Genomic DNA, 27,126 nt, shown 5'->3' with positions numbered 1-27,126 from the left:
CGGCCCCGAGCCCGGCCCCGTCCCCATCCCGGCCCCGAGCCCGTCCCCAGCCCCATCCCAGTCCCGATGTAGCCCCGCTGCCCGCGTGGCTGAGGCAGGTGAGTCCCCGGCGGGCGGGATCCCTCCGGGGTGTCACAGTTCGGCTGGGAAGGAGTGGAAATTTCCCGTGTTTTCTCTCGTGTTCTCCGTAGCTGTGAAAATCCCACTCGCCAGCCCCCACAGAAGAGCGTTTCTGTCTTGTTTTAGGCTTTTAGAGCCATTCCTAATCTCCGCAGCTCCACCCCAGCTTGGGGAGCCGTGCAGCGTGCCCTGCTTTTCACTGTTTGTCGTGTTCCCTCTGCAGTTTGTGGTGACAGCCCGCAGAGATTTCGGGGATTAACAGCAGCGTCCTGCACCAGTGGGGAGCGCTTGCCGGTGGGGTGCAGGCGTTGTCCCAATGGCCTGGGCTGCCTGCAGCACTGCTTGTCCCCTGGACTGCCAGTTCTCTTCATATCTTTAACATTTTGATGTAAACTTCATTTAGCAAAGCATGTATTTGTCTAAAATTTAATCCAAGTCATTTCCCCCATTTATTTCCCTCCAGTTACTAGTGTTCTCTGCTTCCAGAAAACACATGAGGTGCATGCCATGAGGAAATGCTATGTGGAAATGAGAGTAAATTTAAATGAGGTTAAATATGATCAAAATGAATTCATTATGATAGAGCTTTATACAACACTTAAGTGCAGTAGGACTCTGCTTTTTGAGCTCATAATAAATTTCCAACAGAGCAGATTTTCAGATGCAGAGTGTGTTGATGCAGTGTGCTAACAGGATCTATTGATGTCATGTTATCTGCAGGCAGCTATGGGAGTTACACTTCTGCTAGCCAGACCTCCGTGCAGGCTTGGAAATCTCTCTCCTGCAGGGATTCCCAGGCTGGATTTGCAGACACACCAGCCCATCAGATGAAGCACAGGAGCTCTGAGGAGCAGCAGGAACACCTGTGAGTACCATGGAGGCCATACCTGTGCACAGAGGGCAGGTGTGCAGTTCCCCAGCTGCCACAGCCAGGGAACCAACCTTCTCCTCATCATGGAATCATGGAATGGGTTGGGCTGGAAGGGGCTTAAAGCTCAGCTCATTCCAGCCTTGCTGTGGGTAGGGATGCCTTCCACTATCCCTGTCCAGCCTGGCCTTGGACACTGCCAGGCGTGAACCTCTCCTGAAGTGGTTTCAGCAGTTCCACTTCCACAGGTGGGAAATGCAGTTTGTCTCTTAGGTGGCATTCCCAAATGTGTGCTGAGGATGGCTCTTCAGCAAGAGTGGAGACCAGTCTTGGTTTCCTTGTAAAATGGGTTAAACCCCCAATGTCCCTGCCCATGGCTGGGGGGCTGGAACTGGATGGGCTTTAAGGTCCCTCCAAACCCAAAGCACTTTGTGATTCTAGTAGGAAACATCAGTAATTAATCAATGCTGCCAGTCATGTGAATTTTTTTTGTTAAAGAACATGCTTAGAGTTGTATAAAGTAGTTGGAAACTGTGGGGAAAATTAAGATTATTTCAGGATTTAGATAAGTCATTATCTCTGTCCTTGCCCAGATTTCTTCCTTCCTCTCATCTGGGTAAATTTGTTTTGTGTTGTGGTGGGATGTAATTAAGTCCTTTTTTTTGTGGTTTGGTTTACATGGGAAGGATGCTGTCATTTTGGAATGAAATCTGCCCAGTGACCATCTGTCTCCTCATTAGGATGAAACAGGACATTGATTTAGGCAGTGGAATGATGAAAGATTTTCATGAAAAACAAATGAGTGCTTTGCTTTTTTTAAAGCTCCTGGCACTGGCAAACTGTGGCTTCAGGCAGAACTCTGTGTACAGTGAGAGCTTCATACCCTGAGTGTTTCATAGATGCTTCCCCAGAAATAAACTGGGCCAACACTTTATTTATTTGCCAATAAATAAAACAATTCCAGGTTTTGTTTAAGGGCCTAAATTTGTATCTTGGCTAAATCCTTACTCAGAAGCTGTTGAGAATGTGAGACATCAGAAGCAGAGGAGCAATGGCTCCATGACCCGAAAGCGAAAGTTCTCCTGGTAACAGGAAAATGAATGCTGCTGTCTTTGTAACTTAGGAATTAGGTTTCTAGCCAAATTTCTTCTGAAGCACAGCAGCAGTGATAAATATTCTGAAAATACATGGATTGTCTTTACTGCTCTCACTTTTTCTCTAAATTTATAAGGTGGACTAAGCTGAAAAATTTAAATGAGGGCAGTGACCTTTCCTGCCAGGGTTTGTTTTGTGTATTTTATTGTTGTCACTTATGTGTGCTTAGACTCAAGACACCTTTGTGTCAGGTTACTGCAATCTATCATGCAGGAAGGGATTAATGTGCTGAGTTTGGGATCAGCTGATGGGAAATTGTTTAAATACAAAGGAAAGCCTCCTTTGGATGAGCATGACACTCATGAACTAAGCAGCTTCTCCGGAACTGTGTATGGGAACTGGGTGAGTGAGAAGCTTTCCAGTTCTCCTGTGTGCTGTGCTTTTCCTGAAACATTCTGTGGTGTCTGAGGTTTAAAACTGGAGCCATAATCTGGCTGTGTTATTTTCCAGACAAATCAGTCCCTCCATGTGGTTTAGAATCCCAGAGTGGTTTGTGTTGGAGGGGACCTTAAAGCTCATCTCATTCCAAGCCCTGCCAAGGGCAGGGACACTTTCCTCTGGAATGTAGCCCCCGAAAGAGGTGCCTGTCATTTCTGAAGGCTGGGAATTACTGGATTTCTGTGGCACTTGCTGTTGGTGAAGGCAGCTCAGTGAGTAGCATATGTGACCCATTTTTGATGTCTTGAAATGGTCTCATCTGCTCCAGTTTCCTTCTTTAGCGTTTTTAAGGTTCTTGTGCCTGTGGACCACGTGAATGAAATCATGTCTAGGAATAGATTCAGCCTTGCTCAGCATTTATTCTGGGAAGAGTTTGGAACTGACCACTTTTGAAAAGCAGTATCAGAGGCACTGTTTGGGAAATAACCACATTGCAAAGGCAGTCAAGCAGTCGTGTCCACGTGGGATACTGAGCTTGTGTCCCTTGAGCAGCAGCCCACAAGTGGCTCTGCCGTGGTCCTCACACTGGGGCTTTGTGAGGTGATGTGCAGTGGGATGATCCTGGTCCAGTTCAGCACTGATCCCTGTCAGTGGGAGGGAGTCAGGCAGATGGGATTTCTGAGCCTGGCATGTGTCATCCTGGCACCCACCCACCGCTGCTGCTCCATCCCTCAGCAGTGTGGGAGGGGTTCAGGGTGCTTGGTGCCACTTCCCACCTGTGCCTTCTCTGGGGTTCCCTATTCCTGCAGCCTGGAGCTTGGCCAGCACCTGGACTTGAACCACAGGAAAATTTAACCTAGTGTGTAATCAGAAGAGTTGACCATCCCTGTGCTGGTGGTTCCTAAAATGCTAATACCTAAAGTAAGAAGGATGAACTAAAACTGAAGTGCCATGTGAGGGATGTTTGGCTGTGGGAATAAAAGGGGGTGTTACTGACTACTCATCTCCTGGAACAGTTGGAGATTAATGCATCCACAGAAAACTTTGTGTTTTCCAGTTGGCCAATCAGGGCTCAATTTGAGCCTGCTTAGAGAAAATTCTGCCAAATATTTTCCCAATTTAAAAAGCCACAGGAAATGTGAAAGACAAAAAGTCGTGAACAGAATGAACGTAGCAAGGCAGTGTCCTGTACCCTTCTGGAATGCTGAATCCAGCAACACATAGATGGGTGAATCCCAGCAATAAAGCATTTCTAGTGTGCTCCCACACAGAATTCTTGTGGAAAGAAATAATGTCCAAATGCAGATTCTCATTTGCAGAGCAGAGCATCTCCTCCTCACAGCACTTCAGGCTGTTTCCAAGAGCAGCTGCTGAGCAGAGCAGGCATGTGGCTGTTTCTGCATCATCCTAGGGCTGGTTTCATTTAGGTGTTCTGCAGCCTGGGTCCACCCAGCTGCTCCCTGAGCTTCAGATTTTGGTTCTTCGGTTCCTGCATTTTACAGGAAATAAGTGTTGTTGAATTTAGCATTGGTTTTGTCCGTTCAGTTACTTTATTCTCAGTTTAAGGTGTGTACACTCCTGTTTCCCTCCTTGCTGAGTCATGCAGAGCTTGGGAGGAATTCAAATTTGCGATGCCTCTCCCTCTTCTCTTGTAAGGATTGACCTTTTCCAGGGATGTCTACAGAGATCTTCATTTGAACCTTCAACTTCTCCAGGGTGCTGCAGCTCTCAGTGTTTTACTGGGTAACTAAAGGTTTGCTCCAGGGAGCAGCTCTTAGCTGGTTTTCAGATGTAAAACAGGACAGTGCTGTTACCTTCCAGGCATCCTTTTTTTAACGTGTTGGAAATTTTGGTTAAAGGATGGACTTTATTTGCATGTAGATAGTGAATTACCTGTTTGCTAAATAGGACTAGGTTAATTACATTATTTGGATGCAGATAGTGAACTGTCTGTGTGCTAGGTAGAACTAGCTGGTGATTTTAGAAAATATTTCTATTTTAGTTGGCCAACACTGCATTGTAAAGGAACATTCCTGTTTTGTTTAGTTTAAAAAGGAGTTGGCCTAAAGGAGCAGGACCAAACCACTGCTGTCCACACGTTACTGCTCACCTGGTGCCAGAATCCACCTGGGAAGTGTTCCAGAATTGTCATTATCCTTGAAAAGTCTCAAAAGTTCAGTGGTGTTTTAGGAATCAGTTTGTGTTAGTTAAGCATTGGTAAGTGTTGCTTTGACCTTAACTAAATTTTCAGGGTTTACATGGATTTAAGAGACTTCCACGAGAGGGTGCAGCAGCTCAGCAAAATCCCATCTAAACCAAAGGAGCCTGTCCCCACTGTGGGCATATTTTGACTCATTTCATGTATTAATTTGTGTATTTACATCAACTTCCAGATTGGATGGGTGCTTCAGCAAATCAGTTTAATGTCCCAGAGTGTCCCTCCAGTCTGGTACTTTCTGGTGTACAGTGTTACCTGGTCTCAGTCTATACCTGATGCCCTGCAAATGCTCACTGCATGCATTTTAAAAATAAAACGTAGGGCTTTTAAAAAATATTATTGTTTTAGTTTGGAAGCATCATTAATTTTCCCCTCAGACTGGTCCAGCTGCAGAAGGAAACTCCACCTAGAAAACTGAGTTCTGGAGAGACTGCTGACCTGAGTGTGTCTCCTAGAACTTGTTTCTGTTTCTGTTCCGTGCTAAATGATTTCTGGTTCCATAAGATAGGACTCCCTAAGTGGGGAGCTCTCAGGAGTGACTGAGCTCCAGCTGGACGATGCTGCTGTGCTGACATCCTGAAAGCACAGAGGTGCTGTCTGCTCACACAGGCCAAGGGTCAAGGTCCGTTCCTCTGGCTGGGGCACTAAAATACCTCTGCAGAAATGATTAACTCCTAACAAAATTTCCAGGCAGAGAGCCCACCTTGGAATCAAGTGTTCCCTGTCCGAATTCATCAGTCCTAAATCACTTCCTGAGATAAGATTATGTGATAGTGAAATAACCAGAAGTGGGGTGATGCTCACGTATAATACATGATTATTTTTTCCTGATAAATGCTGTTTTCACCAAACTTGAGGTATATTCAATAGAAGAAACAGCACGCTGTGCTTTCAAAACTTTAAATTACAGTACAAGATATTAAAAGAGGGAGAATTTGAGACCAAGGAAATGAATCTGGTTACTGCCAGCTGCAGATGTAAAAGTTGGGTCTGGATTTAGAAGGTTCCATTGATGAATTGGAACCACTCGAGTTTTGAGACTTTTCTTTTGAGCAGTGTAAAAGAGAAAAATAGGAGGTTTACTAAAAAATCCCCTCCACACAGTGAGTATGTCAGGTAACCAGCAAGAAAATTTTTATTTTAAAGATTAGAGCCACCTTCTTCCATTTACCTGCTGTAGATTATCATTTATAAACAGATACAGTCTGGAGATGAATAGAAATAAATTAATGAATAGAAATTAATTAATAATTTAATGAATAGAAAATTTCATCTTGACATATTTGGACTGTGACGTTTCTGCTTTCCTTGTCTTGAGGACCGGCCACAGCAGGTGGAGCCCAGTAGGTGTCAGTCCAGCCAAGGCTTCCTGAGTACAGGTGTGACTAAACCTCTGCTGCCCTCCTGCCTCTTCTTTCCCATTAGTGAAACCTGGCTGGCATCATTTCCCCGTCACAGAGACACAGCCAGCACATCAGAGATTACCTTTTCCCTTCTGTTAACTTTTAATAAATGTCTGCATCGCTGACCTTTCCTTTCCCTGGGTGCTCACCTACCCTGGCTGGCTGGCAAAGGGTAGAGCTTGCAGTGGTATTTGCAGGGGATTAGCATTTGTCATCAAGCATTGGTATGGAAAAGCACAAATCCAGGCACTGGGAGCTGCCTTGAGGAGAAGAATTTGGGAGCTCAGCGTGACCAGACCTGGCTGGGTGCGCTGGGCTGAGCCCCCAGAACCTCCCATGCCCTGGGCTGAGCCCCAGCATGGGCAGCAGGGGAGGGGAATTCTGCTCCTCTGCCCCCTCAGGTGAGAGCCCACCTGCAGAGCTGCCCCAGCTCTGGGACCCAGCACAGGAAGGACCCGGAGCTGCTGGAGAGCGGCCAGAGATGCTCCAGGGCTGGAGCCCCTCTGCTCTGGAGCCAGGCTGGGAGAGCTGGGGGTGCTCACCTGGAGAGGAGAAGGCTCCAGGGAGAGCTCAGAGCCCCCTCCAGGGCCTAAAGGGGCTCCAGGAGAGCTGCAGAGGGACTGGGGACAAGGCATGGAGGGACAGGACACAGGGAATGGCTTCCCAGTGCCAGAGGGCAGGGATGGATGGGAGATTGGGCAGGAATTGTTCCCTGGGAGGGTGGGCAGGCCCTGGCACAGGGAGCAGAGCAGCTGCCCCTGGCTGCCCCTGGATCCCTGGCAGTGCCCAAGGCCAGGCTGGACATTGGGGCTTGGAGCAGCCTGGGACAGTGGGAGGTGTCCCTGCCCATGGCAGGGGTGGAATGAGGTGAGCTTTAAGGTGCTTGCACCCCAAGCCATTCCGTGATCTCTTTGTTAGTTGTCAGCACGTTGCTGTTTGTTGGCTTGTATAAAACACTAGAAAGGACAATGAACTTTCCTGTACTGGGATGTGTTTTAGGAAGTGAAGAATGTTCATTGTGCAAGAGTTGAGGTAGAAAAGGAGTTCTGTCACTAGAAAAAGAATGTGTTGGAGCCTGAGAGCTTTGTTGTTTTACCAAAAACATTTAAGTCAGATGTTTCCCCTCTTTCATCAGCAAATCCAAGTGTGCATACTGATTATCCTGTATTTGCAAGTCAGAGTTGTAAATTGCTGCATTCAGCTGGGGCCGTTTACCATCTGAAAGAAATAATTAAAAGCTTTCTTTCTCTTGCTTAAGATTTAAACATGTATTTAAAGATGAGATCATGCTTTCATGGTGGTCAGAGTTTCTTTCTATATTTGTGTGGGGTGGCCTCAGAAATGGGTGTACGAGGGGCTGGTGTGCTGTGTTTCCTTTAATTACATGTTTGTTTGGGGAAAGATGGTTATTCCAAGCCTGTGTCTTTGCCTGGTTCCATCCTCCCAGCCCCAGTGCAGCAGGAGCTGTGCCCACCCCAGTGTGCAGTTCAGCCATATGTGCCTCTTATTTATAGCTCATGCGTGAAGGGAGCTATTCCAAAGTGGTAATTTCTGTTCTGGTGGTGGCACATAAATACAAGTGTATGTGAGCAGCTCCTTCTCCCTGAACGAGGATGTGACACATCCCAGTCACCCTACTCGGGAACGCTTGAGTCCAGACAAACTGGGAGGCTCTGTCTGATGCTTCAGACACTCAAGAGCTCAATTAATTTACAGATGATAATTTGTCTTCAGCTCCTGCAGATACAGATGCCACCTTTACTCAGCCTCTCTTGAGTCATTCTCTCTCCAACTGCATTGGAGAGAGACTTATTTACAAGGACATGGAGTGACAGGACGAGGGGGAATGGCTTCAAACCGACAGAGAGCGGGTTTAGATTGGAGAAAATTCTTCCCTGTGAGGGTGGGGAGGCCCTGGCACAGAGAAGCTGTGGCTGCCCCATCCCTGGAAGTCCCTGGGCCAGGTTGGACGGGGCTTGGAGCAGCCTGGGACAGTGGAAGGTGTCCCTGCCTATGGCAGGGGTGGCACTGGATGGGCTTTAAGGGCCCTCCCAACCCAAACCAGTCTGAGATTCTGTGATTCTCTGGAGTTCCATTTCTGTAATTTGTTGGGAAAATGGCATATCCTACTGCACTATAAATGCAGCTGTGTAGCATTTTCCAGCTGTGCTGTACAGCTTGTGCCACCTTAAAACAAGTTTCCTTCCAGCTGCCTGTATTTTCTGTATGTGTAATTTCATAAAGTCACTGAGCACAAGGAATGAAAGACTGGCTTTAAAAAGAAAACAAGAACACGAGTTGTGGAAGCCCAGAGTCGTTTGGGATGGAAGGACCTTAAAGCTCATCTTGATCCAGCCCCTGCCATGGGCAGGGACACCTTCCAAAGATCAGCTTGCTTCTAAGCCCTGTCCAACCTGGCCTTGGACACTTCCAGGGATGGGGAGCTACAACTTCTCTGGGCAAGTAATATAGTAGGTGTTCCAGCAACATAAATGTTACATTCTGAAGTTATTGACTCCTTTATAAGTTATTTTATCTGGCCATTATTAGTGCTGTGCATGCACTGGTTGTGGTTGGCGGCCGTGTGAGCTGCTGGCCGTGCCCCGCTGGGGTTTTCTCCGGGAACAGGCTGTGATTCAGCAGGGAAGCATGCCAGGCCGGCATGGACAGCTGAACTGGCCCCGTGCTCCCTTACACGCACAGCCAGACGGTGACAGCACGGGCATGGCTTTGGGACAAAGGGAGGTTAACTGTTCTTAACCAATTCCAGCCATAAAATACTCTGTAAATAAACAATAGCTGCCTGTAGTGCTTTATCACAGGACGGGCTGGGGTGAGAAGGGACCTTTAAATTCCTCTCGTTCCACCACCCTGCCAGGGGCAGCGACACCTTCCACAGACCTGGTTGCTCCAAGCCCCCTCCAACCTGGCCTTGAGCACTTCCCGGGCTGGGGCAGCCACAGCCTCTTGGGGAAACCTGTTCCACTCCACACTCGCTTTTCCGGAGTGTGTCACCGGCAGGAGCACAGCCCCGATCCGGGCAGCGCCGTGGCAGGGGCTGCGTGTGGGTGCACCAAGTGAGTCAGGGTGACTTTGTTCCGGGATGGGCTCCGTGTTTGTCTCTTACTCATTAATTAGCGCAGCTGGAGCCGCTCGCACCGAGAGCTCGGCGGCGCGGGGAGGGTCAGGGTACCGTCCTTGCGTTCCGTGAGGACGGTGTGTTCCTTCGTGCTGCGTGACTGGAGCGCCCGGGCTGACACGGCTCATTCCCGGCGTGTTCCCGGCCCGTCCCCGGCTCGCGTGCGAGCCCGACGCACGCAGTGCCGTGCTCGGGGACATCCCTCCCTGCCGGGCTGAAACGAAACGCTCGGTGCGTGATAAATGAAACGCGAAGGGGCCTCTCGTCCTATCGCTCTCGGGAACTCCTTCGGGCGGCGCTTTCGGTTCTCGCCGCTGACAGCGGTGCGGGGCGGGGTGCGGCGGCCGGGTGCGGCGGCCGGGCGGCCCGGGGTGGGCACGGGGCGTGCTGCAGCCTGGCCGGCGCCGCGGGGGGACCGGCCGGGGGCGGGGGAACCGGCCCGGCCCGCCCGCGCTCCGCCCCGGCCGGCGCTGCCGTCGCAGCTCTCGCGGCAGCGATACTTAAGCGGGCGGCGGAGCGAGCGAGGAGGAGCGCAGCGAGTTGGGGCGGGATGTGCGGCCGGACGCGTCCCTTGGTGCCGACACGGCGGTGCTGACCCCGCACCGGCCGCGGTCAGGGTGTCCCGGCGCGGCTCCGGCACCGCCCCAGCGCCCGCCTCGTTCATTACATCTCCCCCCAGCAGAAAAGTGGTTTCGCTCTGGAGTTACCGTGGATTTGGGTCAGAACGCGGGAGCCGCGCCGAGGGAGCCCGCGCCGGTAGGTCCCAGCTGCGCTGGGCTGGCTGCCCGGCAGCTCCGCCGTCCTCAGGTTCTGTCTCTGGGCTGGTGCTGTTATTGTTTATTGTTGAAACGTGTCTAAGGCCAGCGGAGTGGCTTTCTTGAGCAGAGGAGGCGCGGCTCGCGTGCGATGGCGAGCGCTCGGGGAGCGAACCCCCCCGGCGAGGCATCGGCGGCTGCTGAAGCTCGGCGTGCGGGGAGCATCGCTGCGGGGATCGCTCCTGCCTGCTGCTCCCGGGGCCGGCCTGCTGGAATGCTGAGACGGGAATGCCGGCAAAGCCCCGTACTCGTCCTTCTCGCCGCTTTATTTTTAGAGTCGTTGGGGGATCCGGCTCCGCTCACTAAGGCAGTTCTGTAAAAATAGCAGCAAAACTTAAATGCTGATCAAGTGAGGAATATAAATATTGAAATAGCAGCAGAGGTATGGCTGAACAAGATCAGAAGTCACTTGCTCAGCACCTTGGCACTGCAGGGGTCCTTGAGACCTGGCCGATCCTCTTGCTCCTCGCCAGGGCGGTGAGACCTGGGCTGCATGAACGGGAACATCTCATTCTCTTTGGAGTCGAGGATTTTTAAACCCTTGGAGTTACTTGAAGGTGCCTTTGGTGGTTTGGAGGAATTGCCTGGTGTCTGTGGAAGAATAACAGATACACCGATGACTTTGGGTTTAACTGCCAAACAGATATACCACTTGCTTTAAATTTAATCTAAAAACTGGGAAAATTTGAGAGGTACAGCTTTTTTTTTTCTTTTTCCTGGCAATCCTGACGTGCTGTTTCCCAGGGAAATGGAAAAGCCTTACAAATGAATGTTCCAAAATGCGGAAGACTCAATGAGAAATTTTCCAGAGCAAATCATCAGTAGTAAGAGATTATTGCCAAATTTTCTCTGTTTTCTGGGATTTTGTTTTGAAGTGAGGAGTAACTTTGCTCGGAATGCATTTATCCAGGAAGTAATCCTTAATGTGCTCCACTCTGAGCATTGAGCCTGCATATGAGATTGAAGCAGGTTTAATTAAATGTAATCAAATATTACAGGATTCCTGATTAAAAGGCGTAGCACCTGCTTTTGGTGACGTACGAGACACACTGCTTATTTGTGCTTTAAAGAAATACACTTCTGCAGCTTGCAAGTAATGTTTTTCTCAGTTCCTGAGTAACTACCACCCTTCTGTTTGCTTCCCTGCCCTGTTTTAATTCCTGTTGCCCAGCGTGGCGAGAGGCAGAGGAGCGCGGTGTGTCACCACCGGGTGACCGGGTGCCACAGAGCAGGGCCACGGGGGGTGCGGGCGGGGACAGGGCGGCGGCGGCAGGAATGGGCTGTGAATTGCTCAGAACCACGCCGGGGTGACATCCTGGCCCCCGCTGAAGCCCGTGTGAAGTTCGCCGCGGGTTTCCGCGCAGCCAGCGGCTCCCCGGCGGTGCTGCCGGTGGGAGTGGGAGGTGGCACGAGGGAGGACACATGCGAATGGAATGGGAATGTGTAGGTTTGCTCCTCTGGTGGGAGAGGAAATGGTGCAGGAATGTCTGAAATGTGGGGGGGACTTGTCTCATGCTCCTCAGGTCTGTGTGTGAGGGAGGCACAGAAATCAGCGCTGTCATGTTCGCTTTTGTGGAGTAGAATGAATCCAAGTGCTCTTGTTTATTGAACATCCTGACAGGGAGGAGGCGTCGGACCACCCCCCTTTCCTGCCCACCCTCGGGGGACTGTGTGCGTGCCTGAGTGTCTCAGAGCCTGGATGTGCGGGGAGATGAGGAGTGTGGGTTTGGGATTAATTAGCCGGAGTTTAGCTGTTTTCAAGCTTTACGTGCCTGAGGGCTACCCGCAGTCACAGCGAGGGGAGGAGTTTGCTGTTGCTGGCTCGAAATCCTCTCCAGGGGTGATCTTGTTCGTGTTAACCATGAGCAATTAGAGAGATTAACTGTCTTGTTTTCTTTTCTGCCCTAGATTGATTCTTGGGAGGCTCTGGGACATTTGAAAGTGATTTGGAGAGAGCAAAGTCTGTGTCCGATGGACACCGAACCCAAGCCAGCGTGTGTGGTGCCCCAGGCTCCCTGCCCAGGAATGAAGTGCTCTCCTTCAGAGGACTTTTCTCCTCAGGTGAGGCTGTCTGAAAAGATCCCACCCGTGAAGCCTTGCTTCAAGAAGAAGCAGCAAGTGCAGAAGAGACTGGACACACAAGCTCTGCGGGCTTTGCGGCCGATCTTTACCAGCTTGCTGGGAGCTGGCACCTTGGGTAGGGTCTTCGTGCCCCGAGGCCAGCGTGGTGGCCATGGTGATTTATGTGAACCTGCTGTGAAAAAGACTCTGGACCTCGGTACCTCTTGCCCCCAGACAGAAAATAATGTGACTGTGCTGATGCCAGCAGCTCCAGATGTGCAGGGTCAATTGCCAGGAGCTCATCCTTCCCCCGGGCATCGTGAGCAGGACGTCCAGTCAGGAGAGCAAAGTTTCTCCCCAGAAACGCCTGGAACTGCTGCTGATAATGGTAATGAATCATTCCAGGATCATCCTTTGCACCCAAGTGCTAGTGATGGTGCAGCTTGTCCTTTGTTCCCTGACAAGGTTCTGGAAAGCTACACATCTAGCTTACTGCAGGAGAACAGCTGTCCCATGCAATACAACTTGACCCCAAGCAATAAATTCAGTGCTGGGATATTTCAGGATAAAAGTGAAGAAGCTTCCCTTGACCTGGTGTTTGAGCTCTTGAACCAGCTGCAGTATCACACCCACCAGGAGGATGGGATTGAAATCTGTGTGGATTTTCTCCAGGGCACTTGTGTTTATGGCAGTGATTGTCCCAAGCATCACACAGTGTTACCCTATCACTGGCAGGTGAGGAGGACAGTAACTCAGAGGTGGCAAAGTGTGACCAACGATTCCCAGGAGCACCTGGAAAGGCTTTACTGCAACCCTGACAATGACAAGATCAAAGTCAAGTATCGGTAGGTAACTGAATTTACTCCTTTGCTGGGAAGGGTGCAGAAATTTAACAGGATGTACCTCTTTTTTCCCTGATATTTGTGTCCAAGTGTGTTAGAAACCCTGGGATGATGTTTCCTGATTTATAGCCAACAAGTTTAACTCAACCAAAAATTCTTGTACACCTGTAAAACTGTTGTTTAGCATCTGGAATGTGTTCTTTGAGGACTTGGCGTGTATGAAATCAGAAAACTTCAGCTCTGTAGGAATTCAGAGACTGTTGTGCAATGCTGTGCTTGTTCTTGGTGTTCCTAATTAGTCTTTTCTCTGCATTAGACAAAGTGGCAGCATGAAAGAGCCTTGGCAGCGCTGGGGACAGGAATGACAGAGCAGTTGCTCTCTGCCACTGTGAACACAGACTGGCTGTGCACTCCCAGCACAGTCTGTGCCATTCCACCCCAAGCAGCTAAACCAGAGGGGAGCTCTGGGGAGACCTTTGGAAATGTCATATCACTGCGAGTAAATGGGGGTGTTTCAGCTAATTCCCTGTGAGCAACCTGAGCCACCCTGGCAGAAATGCTGATCATCTCCACTATTAAAGCAGCTATTGAAGTTATTGTTTTCTCTGTACAGAGCTGTGTTTATTGACTCATTTTCTAAAATTAGCCAACAGCTGTTAACTTGATGTGGTTGTGTGACCGGTGCACCCCGAGAGCTAAAACTTCTTCAGCTTCTCCCCTGCAGGTTCCACTTTGAGGAGCAGTGGGGAGGAGTGATGTTTACAGGGTCCAGTCAGTGCAGGGTACGGGCTGGTTTGGTTTCTTTTCTTGAGGAAGCGTGTGATGCACATTGTGGCAGGGCAGATAAGAGAGGAGAAGTTTGCCAGGCTGGCACAGCTCCAGTTCTCAGCGATGCTTCTGTAGTGAAAACTTCACACTGCCTTTGCCACACTCCCCAAATCCTTCGGGGTTCTGCTCACTGCCTCTTCTTCCAGTTCCTGAAGGAGTTATATCCCTGCTTTCTCAATATTTTATTTTCATTTATTAAGCTGAGATTTCTCATTTGGCGCCAGAGACCAAATCTAGTGCTTAAAGTCAGCATTAGTCTTTACTCTCACTTAATTTGATGCTGGATTAGACACTAAATTCAGCCTTTTTCATAGACTCAAACTGGTCTGGGATGGAAAAGACCTTAGAGATCACCCAGTGCCAGCCTCTGCCATGGCAGGGACACTTTCCACTATCCCAGGTTGCTCCAAGCCCTGTCCAGCCCGGCTTTGGACACTGCCAAGGATCCAGGGGCAGCCACAGCTTCTCTGGGCAACCTGTGCCAGGGCCTTTTTAGTGATGGCAATATCAGAATATGGATACTCCACACTGAAAACGAAGTAGGATATGTAGTAGGGAACAACCATATTTTATAGAATTGTCTCGAAGAAATATGCCACTCTTCAAAAAAATTGAAAAATCTTTTAAGTGCATAGCAGATAAAATTTGCTGTATTTTACAACAAACTTCTATTTCCCAAGTATTTGAAATTATTTCTGAAAACAAAATAGCACAGCCAGAGCCAAGCCCATTAAATGATTTAACTTTGAGCTCTGTGCAAATGAGCAAATGGTTTTCTTTTAGAAGTTGTGTCACCAAATCCATCACTGCACATGAGCTCTGTGTCCTAAAGGATGGACTTGGGAGTGTTACTGGTAAAGGACACAGTGCTTGGTCATGGCTTAGTCATCCCCAGCCTGGGAAGCTGCTGTGCAGTGACATCGCCCTTGCACTGGGTGTGCAGGTCCCAGCCTGGTGGGGCTGCTGGGCCTGAGGAACACGGAGTTTCTGCCTGTCTGATCCAGCTGGGGACAGGGTTGGCAGGTGTGTGCCAGAGACAGAACGTTCCCTCGGTGTGAGGGAAGGCAGAGGAGCAGCGTGGGCTCGGGACAGCCCGGTGGGACACTGCCCTTGGGATGAGGCACAGCCTGGGAGTGCAGACCTGACCTTGTTGGGCTGAGTGGGTTCTGCCAAACTGCAGATTTACACTGGATATTGGGGAAAAATTCCTCCCTGTGAGGGTGGGCAGGCCCTGGCACAGGGTCCCCAGAGAAGCTGTGGCTGCCCCTGGATCCCTGGCAGTGTCCAAAGCCAGGCTGGATGGGGCTGGGAGCAGCCTGGGATAGTGGAAGTTGTCCCTGCCATGGCAGGGGTGGAATCAGCTGAGCTTTAAGATCCCTTCCAACCTTGGAAGAGCTTCACGTGTCAATAAGCGTCAGTGAGACCTTTGGAGTGAAGTTCTATTTAAGACCAGAGCTGCTGATTTCAAACTTTGAGTCTGATCCTCCTTAGAGCTTTGACTTGCCAAGGTTTTAAGCCAGGTTTTGAGGTGGGAGGTCAGTGTTCTACTGTGTATGATTGCCAGCTTCTTCTTATGCAGCATCACGTTGTGTGAGGAGAACCTGGCAGGTGTGGGGAGCTCCAGCTGCCCGGTGGTCCCTGCAGGCTGCTGCCCGTGTCCCGCGTGTGCTGCGTCTCCGGGGAGCTGCGAACGTGCCCCGCCAGCGCCGCGTCCCGTGGTTACGGCATTATTTGTTAAAGCCATTAATCTCCCGTGGTCAGACGAGCTTTGCAGGCCTGTCTGCTCCCTGGCAGCCGGCAGGGAACGCCTGCTCAGCACTTTGCCTGGCCAGCAGGGCTGCTGTTTATCCTGCGTGTCCCACACGGTCTGGGCGGCGTGGCGAGTGGGATTGCAGCGTGCGCGCGGAATCCTGGCACCAGCGCTGCCCCCAGGGAGCCGGGCCCTTCCAGAAAGTGTTGGGCTATCAGCTCAATTAGGGAATGAGCTCTAAATTAGGGTGTTCTTCAAGGAGCTATTTATATAAACCTGCCTTCCTCTTAATTATTGGGATGAGTAATGATGGAGATAAGTTATTGAGATGAATATTGTAAAATATACATTAAGCTGTTGCCTCTCACCTAAGGGAATGTGATCTCAGAGGAGTGGTAAACCTCGTTTAGTTACTTCTTAATGCAACTCCTTCAGCTACTTCTTGCAGTTTGGCCTCAAACTGAGTATTTGTCATAAATTACTTATGTTTTTTGTATTCTTAAGTCTGCCAACTATGTAGAGCCACATACCAAGCTATCTGAAAAATGGGGGAACATCAACTTAAGCAGGTTAAAGTACTTGGAAGCACTCGGGTTTTCTTCCTAGATGTGAGGAGAGGCCCTGGAGAAGTTCCAGCTTGCAGCAGAGAGAGCAGTGCCAAGTGCCGCTTTCCAGCGGGAGATGCCCACGTTGGGATATTTTAAGATGCTCTTTGCTGAGGGGAAATACTTGGCTGAGGAGCTGAGCAGGTTTCCCCACACACATACCTGTCCTATCATGCACACATTGCTTTTCAAAGCAAGCAACAGCATTAGAGATTACAGGGGGATTTGTTGAAAAAAACCCTGCGGTTCCTGACCCAACAGTTCCCCCCGCTTTGGCAGAAAATTCCACTCTTTCTCTTGGCAAAAAGGTCTCCCAGCTCGCCTGACACAGCAGCTTCTTGCTGTTGCTTTGATTTCTTTCCTTTTTCTTTCTTTTTCCTGTAATTTCCGTAAGTTTTATGAAATGGCTCCTTCGAGCTAGAAGAGAGGCCAGGGTGGAACGGCTGCAATGAGGGAAAAGCAGGTGGGTCTGCAGTGGGGCGTGTTGTGCCTGGGAGCTGTTCTCTCCCTACGCACTCGGGGTTCCTGGGTGAAGTCCGAGTAAATAGCAACAGGACAAGAGGAAACTCAAGCTGTCCTGGGGAGGTTCAGGTCGGATATCAGGAGGAATTTCTCCATGGAAAGGGTGGTCAGGCACTGGAAGGGTCTGTCCGGGGAGGTTTGGAGTCCCCATCCCTGGAGGTGTCCAAGGAATGAGTGGACATGGCACTCAGTGCTCTGGGCTGGGGACAAGGTTGGACTCGATGTTCTTGGAGGTCTTTTCCAACCGAAATGATTCCATGACTCTGTGACCACGGTGTGTTCCAGTGGAGTTATCAGTGGGCATGCGAAGGGACTGGGAAGGAAGGGCATGGACACAGTGAAATGTACAGGAAACTGGTTTTCCTTCATTCCTCTGTGTGTGGGATGGCTGCATCTCTGGTGCTGACAGAATGTGCTTGACGTGTTAAAATCATACAGAGCACAGTGGAGGCATTTCAGGCATGGAATCACGGAATCAGAGTGGTTTGGCTTGGAAAAGTCCTTAAAGCCCATCCAGTGTCACGGCTGCCACAGGCAGGGACACCTCCCACTGTCCCAGGCTGCTCCAAGCCCTGTCCAGCCTGGCCTGGGACACTGCCAGGGATGGGGCAGCCACAGCTTCTCTGGGGCAGGAGTTGTTTGGGGAGTTCTGCAGGTCCCTGGCCCATTAAATAGTTAAATTTCAGAAGTTTTCTGTGTGATCCACACAGCTGCCACAGTGTGTGAGATAAGGCATGTGTTAGTGATAACAGGGAGATGAGAAACCAGCTGAGAGTCCCTCTGCCTGAATTTGGGGGAGGTTCTTGGCTGTACCCTCTGAGAGGTTTGGAGCTGCTTTTCATTCCTTTCTAGGAGGAATGCAAGAGCCTCGAAAGAAACTCCTGTGAAGTGATTCTGGCGGTGTTTGCCTTGTGCTGTGTGGGTTCCTTTTTGCTGCGCTTTGGAGCACCAAAAAAGCACCATTTCCGTATGAAATGAAACTAATTGGCTCCTAGCTGCACAAACGCAGGGAAGCCCTGAGTGCTGTGTGGAGCAGCCGAGGAACCAGCAATCACTGTCATCCTTCCTCTTGTTTCCTGTCAACAAACAGATTGCAGATTGGGGAACAGCTGTCACCTGGCTGCAGGTTGAGGTCAGGCTGTTCCCTGGCAATCTGAAACAAAGGTCTGGGATGGCTGCAGGGATTGCTCACAGGAGCTGCTCCCAGGTAACGCAGCAGACACAGTGCTGTGACAGGACTGCCCTGTCCCGGGACCAAGGGCGAGCACAAAGAGGCTCTGACAATTATTTGCTCAGCAGGAGCAGTGATCAAGAAGTTCCTTCCTGCTGGGTACTCGGATTTGTTGAAATCAGGAGGGATTTGAGCTGAGTAGTAATTGAGAATCTGATTCTTGTAGTCATGTGTACACAGGAGTGCTATTTTTTGGGGGGGAAGCTGTTTGTGGAAGGTGTGACAATGAGCATTCATTTTTAGGAAAAGCCTGGAGTGCCAGGACAAGGGGGAATGAATTCCCACTGCCAGAGGGCAGGGATAGGTGGGATATTGGGAAGGAATCCCTGGCAGCTGTGGCTGCCCCTGGATCCCTGGCAGTGTCCAAGGCCAGGTTGGACACTGGGACAGTGGAAGGTGTCCCTTACCATGGCAAGGGTGGTACTGGATGGGCTTTAGGGTCTCTGCCTGTATCAGCTCTGCAGCCACTCAGAGCTGTGCTTGTGCTCCTCTAAAACATCAATAGTTTAGGTTGGAAAGGGCCCTTAAAGGTCATCCAGTCCCACGCCCTGCCAGGAGCATCTTCCACCGATTTAACAATGAAAGCAAACAAACAAACCTCTCCCAAACACATCCACATCCGGAGCAGCTCAGAGCCCTTTAACCCAGCAAGCCTGGACAGGGACACCGTGTTTGTGCTCCCCTGCAAAGGAGGGGAGCTGGGGTTTGAGTCGGGAAATAGGGTGGAATCCGTGGGAGAGGGGGATGTGCTCCACACCCTCATTGCTGTGGAGTTTTAGAACTTTCCAGTGCCTCACAGCCCAGGCCCCCCCAACCCAGGACCTCGTGTTCAGGAGTGGGTTCTTGGGAAGAACAAACAACTTCTGGTACAGTCTCTTCTCCTCCAGCAGCCCTGCCCCAAGGACTTCCTGATCCAGAGCTGGGGGGGAGAGAGCTGGGGGGCTTACTATTTTTATTTTTATTTTCCCTGCCAGGCATTCATCTAAGCTGTGTGTATATATGTACACATACACATATATATGGGCCAGTGTGTCAGCAATTGTTTCAGATTTACAAGCTGGCCCTCCTCGCTGTGAAAATTCCAGGAGATTGCTTTTCCAAGCACCCCAGTCACCAATTGTACAGGCAGGGAAAAACAGTCTTCCCAACTTCTAGAAAATAAACACGGGAAAAGCAGCAAAGCCACTGCTTTTGGATTCTTTTGTCCCCTAGGATGGAGCCTTTCAGCTGAGAGAGAAGTGTGTCTGTAGCACCTCTGCCATTCTGAGGTCTCACCTCCCACGTGGCCCACGGTCACCACAGAGAGAAGCAGCGTGACTTGATGAGGGGGCAGATTCAGTAAAATCTGGAGCTAATTTGCTGCCCTGGCACCTGCTGCCCCTCTCTTGGGGTTGAAATGAGGACACACTGCTAAGATTGAGGCTCAGATGGGTTGCTTGTGCTCTTGCCCTGCTGCAGAGGTTGCTGTGTGCCTTCCACAGGCCGTGCAGCCCAGTCCTGGTTATTGCTGTGCTTTCACTGCTGTGTTGGGAAGAGCTGTTGGTGCACATCCCTTGGGAGTGTTCCCTGGGCCTTTTCCTCCCACTGTGGCTTTCGATGGGAGCACGTTTGGTTCTGCTGTCTGAGCTCTGCTGTTGCTATTTCAGTACCTGTGCTTCAGAATTAAACTCTTGGCTGGGTGTCCAGCTCTGGCACAGGCTGCCTGCTGGAGTCCCCATCCCTGCAGGGATTGAACAGCCCTGGGGATGTGGCACTTGGGGACGTGGGTCAGTGGTGGCCTTGGCAGTGCTGGGGCAATGGTTGGCCTCGATGGTCTGAGAAGGCTTTTCCAATTTAACCAAACCTGTGATTTCTCTGATCTTTTAAAGCCAATATCCTTTAAGAGATATTTGGTTTCAGACAGGAGCTTAAACTCTCAGTCCCCCGCCCAAAGCTGGGCGCATCTCTGGGAGAGTCCTTCCCCTGCAGCTTCAAACAGGTGTACAAACAAGATGAAACCTTGCTGCTCTTGTGTGACCAGGAAGTGCAGGTGCCTGACTTGTCTCCTGCAGTAACTGAGCTCCGTGTGACTCTCTCAGCCCCGAGTGCAAAACCTTCTCGTGCCTGTTTGGCTCTTTGAAGCCCCTGAGGTCCCTGGGTTGTTGCTGGTGCAGAGAGGAACTAGCTTAGTCAGAGAGAGAACGTGGCCAGTTTCAGCATGGCAGGGTGTCTGAGCGTGTGCTGAGTGTCACAGCTGTTCTGATGGGAACAGGGTTTCATTTCCTGCTCGGCCCCTGCCGCTCGCAGCGTTTCTGTTTTTTTCTGAACCTGTTTGCGGTAACTCACGGCACGTCCCCGAACTCGGAGAGCAGTTTCAAACCACATGTATTTTCAGAGCACTTACAAAACAGATTTCTCTACTCATCTATTTGTACATAACATCTCGAGAGTGTTTGCCTTGCTGAAGGGAAAGAGCCTGGGGGATTCACGCATTAGGCTGAAGTTCTTCAGAAGGATGGAAGGAAGAGCCCAAATATCCTTATTTTGGCTGCACTTACCTGAAAAAGTTCATCAGTGTTATAACTCACCAGTCGATGAACCTGCTCAGTCCAGTGTCCTGGGAAGTTTATACCTTTGTGTTATTTCTTAAGTTTAGGGAACAGAGAAAATGGAACTTATTCGTGGGGTCATGTTCTGCTGTTGAGATCTCGTGGAGTTTTATTCTGAACTGTGCTGTTCTGCAGCACCAAATTTGGGCTGTGTGCCCTGTTCTTCCGAGAGTTCAACATGCTCATTCTCTCTGTGCAAATAGTTCCACTGAACTGCTTTATTTTATAAATAGAGACCTTTATTTGGTGAGTTGGTGAGGAGAAATTCTTCAGAAATCTCTGTTCTCACCTCTCGCAGAGTCTCTGTGGGACCTTAACAAGAGCACAAAGTGCCAGGACAAGGGGAATGGCTTCAAACTGCCAGAGGGCAGGGCTGGATGGGATATTGGGCAGGAATTGTTCCCTGGGAGGGTGGGCAGGCCCTGGCACAGGGTGCCCAGAGCAGCTGGGGCTGCCCCTGGATCCCTGGCAGTGCCCAAGGCCAGGCTGGACATTGGGGCTTGGAGCAGCCTGGGACAGTGGGAGGTGTCCCTGCCCATGACAAGGGTGGGATGGGATGAGCTTTAGGGTCCCTCCCAACCCAAACCATTCCATGATTCTAGGACTTTGGAGAAGTAATTTTAGTGTGGCTGAGTATCCATCCTTCCCACAGGCAATTGGGAATAGTCATTCCTACCTCGGCAGTGGATGAGCTCAGGCTCTGTGGTGTTTGCAGGGGGTTTGACAAACATTTCTGTGGGGAAGGGCAGCTGTGTTTGCAGCCCGGGTTTCATGCTGCTCGTGCAAGGGGCAGTGGGAGGAACCTGGGCCCCACCAAGGATTTGAATGCATTTCCTGCTTTCCAAACCTCTGACAAACTGCAGCCTTCAGAACCTGCTCCTGCCACACTGACTCTTCCAGGAATAACAACACCAGATATGATTTTACATCATGTTAGCTACAAAATTCTCCTTTACATGGAATCATCAAATGGTTAGACTTGGAAGGGACCTTAAAGCTCATCCAGTGCCACCCCTGCCGTGGGCAGGGACACCTCCTACTGTCCCAGGCTGCTCCAAGCCCCAGTGTCCAGCCTGGCCTTGGGCACTGCCAGGGATCCAGGGGCAGCCCCAGCTGCTCTGGGCACCCTGTGCCAGGGCCTGCCCACCCTCACAGGGAAGTATTTCTCACTAATATCCAATCTAATCATGTTTTACACCTAATAATAAATTATTTGGGATAATAAGATGGGATTTAAGGTCCCTCCCAACCCAAACCATTCTGGGATTCTACACCTCAGACAAGTGCTGGGTTTGAGGTTTTGTCTCTCTGTGCTGAAAACCATGTGTTTAATGGAATACAAAAGGTGAGAATTGTCTGTTTTTCCCGCTCTTCGCAGGGGCCAGGAGTTCTGGGTGGATCTGAACCTTATGAAATTATATGAAAGTGCAGAGTTCGACCAAATGCGGCGCCTGTCCACAGCCTCCTGCCCCAGCTCCAGCTCCAGCTGCTACACGGTGTGGAAGTACTTCTGCAGGGACCACTTTGGCTGGAGAGAGTACTCAGAGGTATGGCCCCCTTCCCTGCCCTGGAGCCCCGAGCCCTCCTTACAGTGCACACTAAATACGTACATGTTCAGCCTGGTTCCTCTGCAGACACTCTGGGAGGTGATTTGGAGTTACTCTGAGGATGAGGAGGGTCAGTGTTCAACTGAGAAAGCAATGAAGGGACAGCTCTGCTGGCCTGGGTTATGGTTCTGTGATCTTTGAATTAGCCCTGAAAGCACCGGGGACGTGAGTGCTGGCCAGGCTGTCACACTGGAGAGCAAAGCAGCTTGTGGCAATACCAAGGGAGCCCTCCTGGAGCCTGATCTGGTTTTGTGACAGTGGCACCGTTTCTGCAGCCTTTAGAGCACCACCTCCACTCACCTTGGCAGCTTTTCATTGATTGCCCTGTCCCCAGAGCTCTGCTGAGGCAGGACAGGCACTGCCAGAGCTGTGGGGTGCACCCCTTGGGCTGGGCACAGCTGATGTTTGGAATGAAACCTCATCAGCGTTGGCAGTCCCAGAAATAATTCCTGAGTGTAAGAACTGGAGAGAGCTGGGCAGAAATACCACAAATGACAGGTTTAGGGTGTTTGAGCTGCGAGGAGAACCACAGGGCCTGGCTTTGTGCAGTGTAGAACAGGAATGTGAACTTTGGAGCGTGCGGTTTCTCACGTGTGCATTTCCCTTCCCCGTGTTTCCCCCCCCCGTGTTTCCCCCCCCCGTTTCCCCCCCCCCCCCGTTTCCCCCCCCCCCGCGTTTCCCCCATTTTCCCCCATTTTCCCCCCCGTTTTCCCCGTTCTAGCCGGTGGTGAGGCTGATCGAGGAGGCGAGCTGCCGCGGGCTGCGCGAGGTGCGCTTCGTCACCTGGCACAACCAGTACATCCTCAACATCAAGGACGGCTTCCAGCAGAACTCCTGCTTCCGCAGGGAGATCAAGAGGAGGCCCCTGCTGCGCTCCTGCGTGCTGCTCACGCCCTTCCTGCAGTAGGTATCCCGGGAAATGGGCAATTCCCGCTGCTCCGCGCTGGGCTGGCCGGGGCACTTGTGTTCCTGCGGCGTGACAGGAAACCCGCACTGCCGGGTGGGAAATGGGAACGAGAATCCAAAATCTGGGTCATGCTGGCAGCTCCTGCCACTTTCCTAAATATTACATACCTGAGGAACTCCTTACTGTTATTTAATTTGTAATGTACCTTGGGGATGTTGGAACATCAGGTTTGCCGAATTCCTGTCCATTTTTCAGCATCCTGGGCTATGGAAGGTGTCCCTGCCTTGGCAGGGGATGGCACTGGATGAGGTTCGAGGTCCTGGCAGCCCACACCATCCTGTGGTGGTTTAATGGGAGCACTGGGTGTGCTCACAGAGCCCTCACCCCTCTGGTCCCGAGGGGAGGCTGGGTTTGGTCACAGCCTCAGCACACATGGGCCGGGAGGTGTTTTTATGTGGGGTTTTACAGGAAGGAAACCCCAAGTTATTAGAGACAAACTGGAGGGTGCCAGTAAAAACCAGGAGTGGACTTGCTGGTAGAGCAGTCCTGGTTCTCATCCTAATGAAAAGTGGGGATTTCAGGGGTCCTCCTCGTGTTTTGCTGCCTGGGATCATTTTACCACAGTGATCTGCTAAAATGATGCAATTCCCAATTAATTCCCAGCTAATTTTGTTGGACCTTGAGGGCTCTGCACTCACGAGGGATTGACCAGAACTGTTTGTGCCAGCTACCAAACGTACAGACTAAACTCTGAGAGTCTGCTCTGCACCAAAGCTCATTCTGATTTTCTTTATCCAGAGCCCTTGTAAAGCTCACTTACACACACCGATTCTTGGCAAGAACAAGAGCATTTTAAATATTTATGGGATCTATCCTTAAGCAGTCAGTGTTGCCTCCACTTCCCACATGATGCTACCTGAGATTTGTTCTTTCCCTCACCTCCCACCTGCTTAAATCTGTTCTAAAATTGGAAAAGAATCCTTGAGTAGAAATGAAAAATGTTGACTTTTTAATGGCTTCCCCTGTAGAATAAATAATATAAATATTTTACACCAGTCAGAAGAACCAAACAAAGTACACCAAAGGATTGCAGGATTTTTATTGGATTTGATGTCTTCCTCATTAATCCATGATTTACTGGCAATCTCTGCTTAGTCTTCCAGTCCAGTGTGAGTGATGAGGCCCTACAGGAATATTTTTTTACCCATTTGCCTATCAAAGAGGAAAAACAAATTAAAAACAAATGCACACTTTGGTATTTGATTGCTATTTTAATAATAATTCTTAGAACAAAATCCATTTTCTGGGTTTCTGCTCAACTGTTAATAAGCAGTGAGAAGAACTTTGAGTTAAGTCAGATCCATGCAAATGAAGGGAATCCTGGCCTTGGCCTCGAGCAGGAGGTATCAGCCACTGAGCATTCAGTGTTTCTGCCCTGAGAGGTGGGAGGTCTGTCACAGCTTTCCATGTGTTGATTTAAAAACAGACCTTTTTCCACCAGACTTCCCCTCTCCCAACCGTTTTCCTTGGATTTGATTTGATTTCTGCCCATCTGTGGGGTTTGGAGAGCAGCTCTGCCCTGGGCGCCTGGGCTCTGCTCTCTCCTGCTGCCTGCTCCAGGGCACGGGGGCGTTGACAGCTTTTCCTAGGGAAATACTTTGGGAAAATACTTCGTGGTGGACTTTGGAGCTCGTTCCACGTGTTCTTGCAGCTGCAGGAGCTGTGCTGGTGTGAGCCAGGGCGCAGCAGGCGCTGCACAGTCCCAGTGTTCCCCTTCGTGTAGGAGGGAGAATCCAGGGAGCAAGGATTTACTCAGCTGAGTAAGGGCTGCTCACTGAGGTGGGATCAGGGCAGCATAAACCACAAAGGCCTCTTGCCTCAGTGTAGCAGCTTCCAGAGCGTGAGGATTCCGCAGAGCTGCAGGTGGGTGGGAGCAGAGTCCTGCTGGTCCCCTCCACTGGCTTTTTTTTCCAAGGGGCTTTTTCTGGCATCCATGGGGCTCCCTGGCCACAGCTCCCTCCCTCAGCCCTGCCTGTTCTCCGGGCAGCGTTCCTAGAGGAGGGGCAGGAGAAGAACCAGCTGCAAATGCAAATCCACATCTGGCCGTGCAAATGGCAGTAAGAGTCTTCCTGGGTTGGGAAGGGGCCTTAACTCCCATCCAGTGCCGCCGCTTGCCAGGGGCAGGGACACCTTCCATAGCCCAGGTTGCTCCAAGCCTTGTCCAACATGGCCTTGGACACTTCATGGTAATCAGAGGCTTTTCAGCCACGGTGGGGATGAACTGGAGGTGACTGGAGGCTGCTGTGGGTGTCTGAGCACAACCTTTGTCCGTCCCCCAGGACCCTGGGCGGCAGCTCCGCGGTGCCCTCCCTGTGCTCCGACCCCGCCTCTGCACAGGACTTGTCCCCAGCTGCTGTCACCTCTCCCAGCTTCTACCCCGAGACCTGGATTGGCATGGATCCAGCTCAGGACTTCATCCAAGTGCCTGTTCTGAAGGAAGACAAAAGCTATAGAACCATTTATAACCTGTTCCACAAGACTGTGCCAGAGACCAAATACAAGATTTTGAAAATCCTGCGAGTGCAGAACCAGTTCCTCTGGGAGAAGTATAAAAGGTAAGAGAATGCAATTCCAGTTCTTTTATAATGGATGTTCCTAGAGGGGGAATTTTATAAGAGAGATTTGTATCTCCTCTCACAGCTCTGCTCTTCCAGAGGGTGATGCCGTAATGAAAACAGCTTCTCCCCGGCTGACCTGCAGCGAATACTCACCTTCACTTCCCACTTTCTATTCCAGGAAAAAGGAATACATGTCCAAGAAGATGTCTGGGCTGGACAGGATCATGAACGAGCGGCACCTGTTCCATGGCACATCCCAGGACGTGGTGGACGGGATCTGCAAGCACAACTTCGACCCGCGGGTGTGCGGCAAGCACGCCACCATGTTCGGCCAGGGCAGCTACTTCGCCAGGAAGGCCAGCTACTCCCACAACTTCTCCAAACGCTCCCCCAGGGGCATCCACTTCATGTTCCTGGCCAAGGTGCTCACGGGCAGGTACACGGTGGGCAACCACACCATGAGGAGGCCGCCGCCCGTGGAGCCCGGCAGCATCACCAGCGACCTCTACGACTCCTGCGTGGACAATTACTTTGAGCCCCAGATCTTTGTTATCTTCAATGATGACCAGAGCTACCCCTATTTTATCATCCAGTACGAAGAAGTCAGCAGCACTGTCTCCATCTGACAGCCTGTGCTGCTCCTTCGCAACCTCTCACCTGGCAGCCATTCGTGTGGGGGAAATAAAATCTGGGCACTTCCTAACTGCTGGAATGACTTGGAAGGAAGGAAATCTGAAGTGACCAACTGTGCACTTGGTGGTTGATTCCCTATGTGGAAATTGTACATATTTTTCCATTGTTTATAGTTGAAAATCTGTGCCTTTTGTTATAAAACACTGTTTATTTATGTTAGTAAATATTCGTGTTTCAGAATGTGTCTGTGGGTGTCATTTCAGTGGCGTTCTGTGCCTGTCACACTCTGATCTCAGAATTTCACCATGGCCATTTCTAGGGAATCAGAACCACATTTCATCCCAAGGATATTAAATTATACATTCTCCCAACCACTACTTTGTATTATCATATTTCAGAGAGACTGGGAGAGAGAGCACAAAACTACCCCCTGCTCATACTTTGCATTATTAAACAGGAGAACACAAATAGCTCGTTTTCGAAAATTCAGAAGAGATTAGCATGGTCAGTGGGGAGGGTTTAAAGCCTAGGACGGCTTCCCAGCAGCTGCTGGGACACACAGTCTGTCACTTGTTGGGGTGAGACTGACTCTGTAATTGTTCACCTCAAGCCCTGTGGTTTGGATGTACCTGAGGTGCCCTGTCCTCACTGGGACCTTTACAAGGAAGGGTGTCTCCCTCTTGAGGCTCCTGCAGTAGCACAGGTGTGGCCGAGGAGCCCTCGCTGCCCTCCAGGGAGCTCCTGTGGGGCTCAGGTGGCTCCCTGGGATGGGAAGGGACCTTCAGGCTCAGTGTCCTGGGGCTCTCTTGAAACTCAGCTGGGCCTGGCTGGAGCTGTG

At 50.6% G+C, this 27,126-nt stretch overlaps 1 protein-coding gene across 4 annotated transcripts; it reads left to right on the top strand.

Annotated features, from left to right (window-relative positions):
- Nucleotides 1–28: 28 nt before the first annotated feature.
- LOC125330761 (TCDD inducible poly(ADP-ribose) polymerase) lies at nucleotides 29–26,528 on the top strand. Of its 4 annotated transcripts, XM_048314325.1 has the most exons (7): nucleotides 29–98; nucleotides 841–985; nucleotides 12,005–13,002; nucleotides 21,902–22,070; nucleotides 22,852–23,033; nucleotides 25,377–25,652; nucleotides 25,834–26,528. In XM_048314325.1, exons 3-7 carry the CDS (start codon nucleotides 12,068–12,070, stop codon nucleotides 26,279–26,281), a joined length of 2,010 nt encoding a protein of 669 aa, XP_048170282.1. In that variant the 5' UTR covers nucleotides 29–98; nucleotides 841–985; nucleotides 12,005–12,067; the 3' UTR covers nucleotides 26,282–26,528. The 4 variants fall into 4 exon arrangements, with proteins under 4 accessions (XP_048170282.1, XP_048170285.1, XP_048170284.1 ...); XM_048314328.1 differs by lacking the exons at nucleotides 29–98; nucleotides 841–985 and adding an exon at nucleotides 9,806–10,037; XM_048314327.1 differs by lacking the exons at nucleotides 29–98; nucleotides 841–985 and adding an exon at nucleotides 10,095–10,788.
- Nucleotides 26,529–27,126: the final 598 nt, after the last annotated feature.

This window comes from Corvus hawaiiensis, chromosome 10 (genome assembly GCF_020740725.1).
Source record: "Corvus hawaiiensis isolate bCorHaw1 chromosome 10, bCorHaw1.pri.cur, whole genome shotgun sequence".
NCBI lineage: Eukaryota > Metazoa > Chordata > Aves > Passeriformes > Corvidae > Corvus > Corvus hawaiiensis.
The sequence above is the reverse complement of the archived record's forward strand: the minus strand, read 5'-3'. Positions and strand labels throughout refer to the sequence as shown.

Bases quoted from the DNA above. Each gene is read 5' to 3' on its own strand.
- LOC125330761 (XM_048314325.1), top strand. From the start codon at position 12,068: ATGGACACCGAACCCAAGCCAGCGTGTGTGGTGCCCCAGGCTCCCTGC. The intron at 23,034-25,376 runs GTAGGTATCCCG...TCCGTCCCCCAG, and splicing joins CTGCTCACGCCCTTCCTGCA to GACCCTGGGCGGCAGCTCCG. The intron at 25,653-25,833 runs GTAAGAGAATGC...TTTCTATTCCAG, and splicing joins CTCTGGGAGAAGTATAAAAG to GAAAAAGGAATACATGTCCA.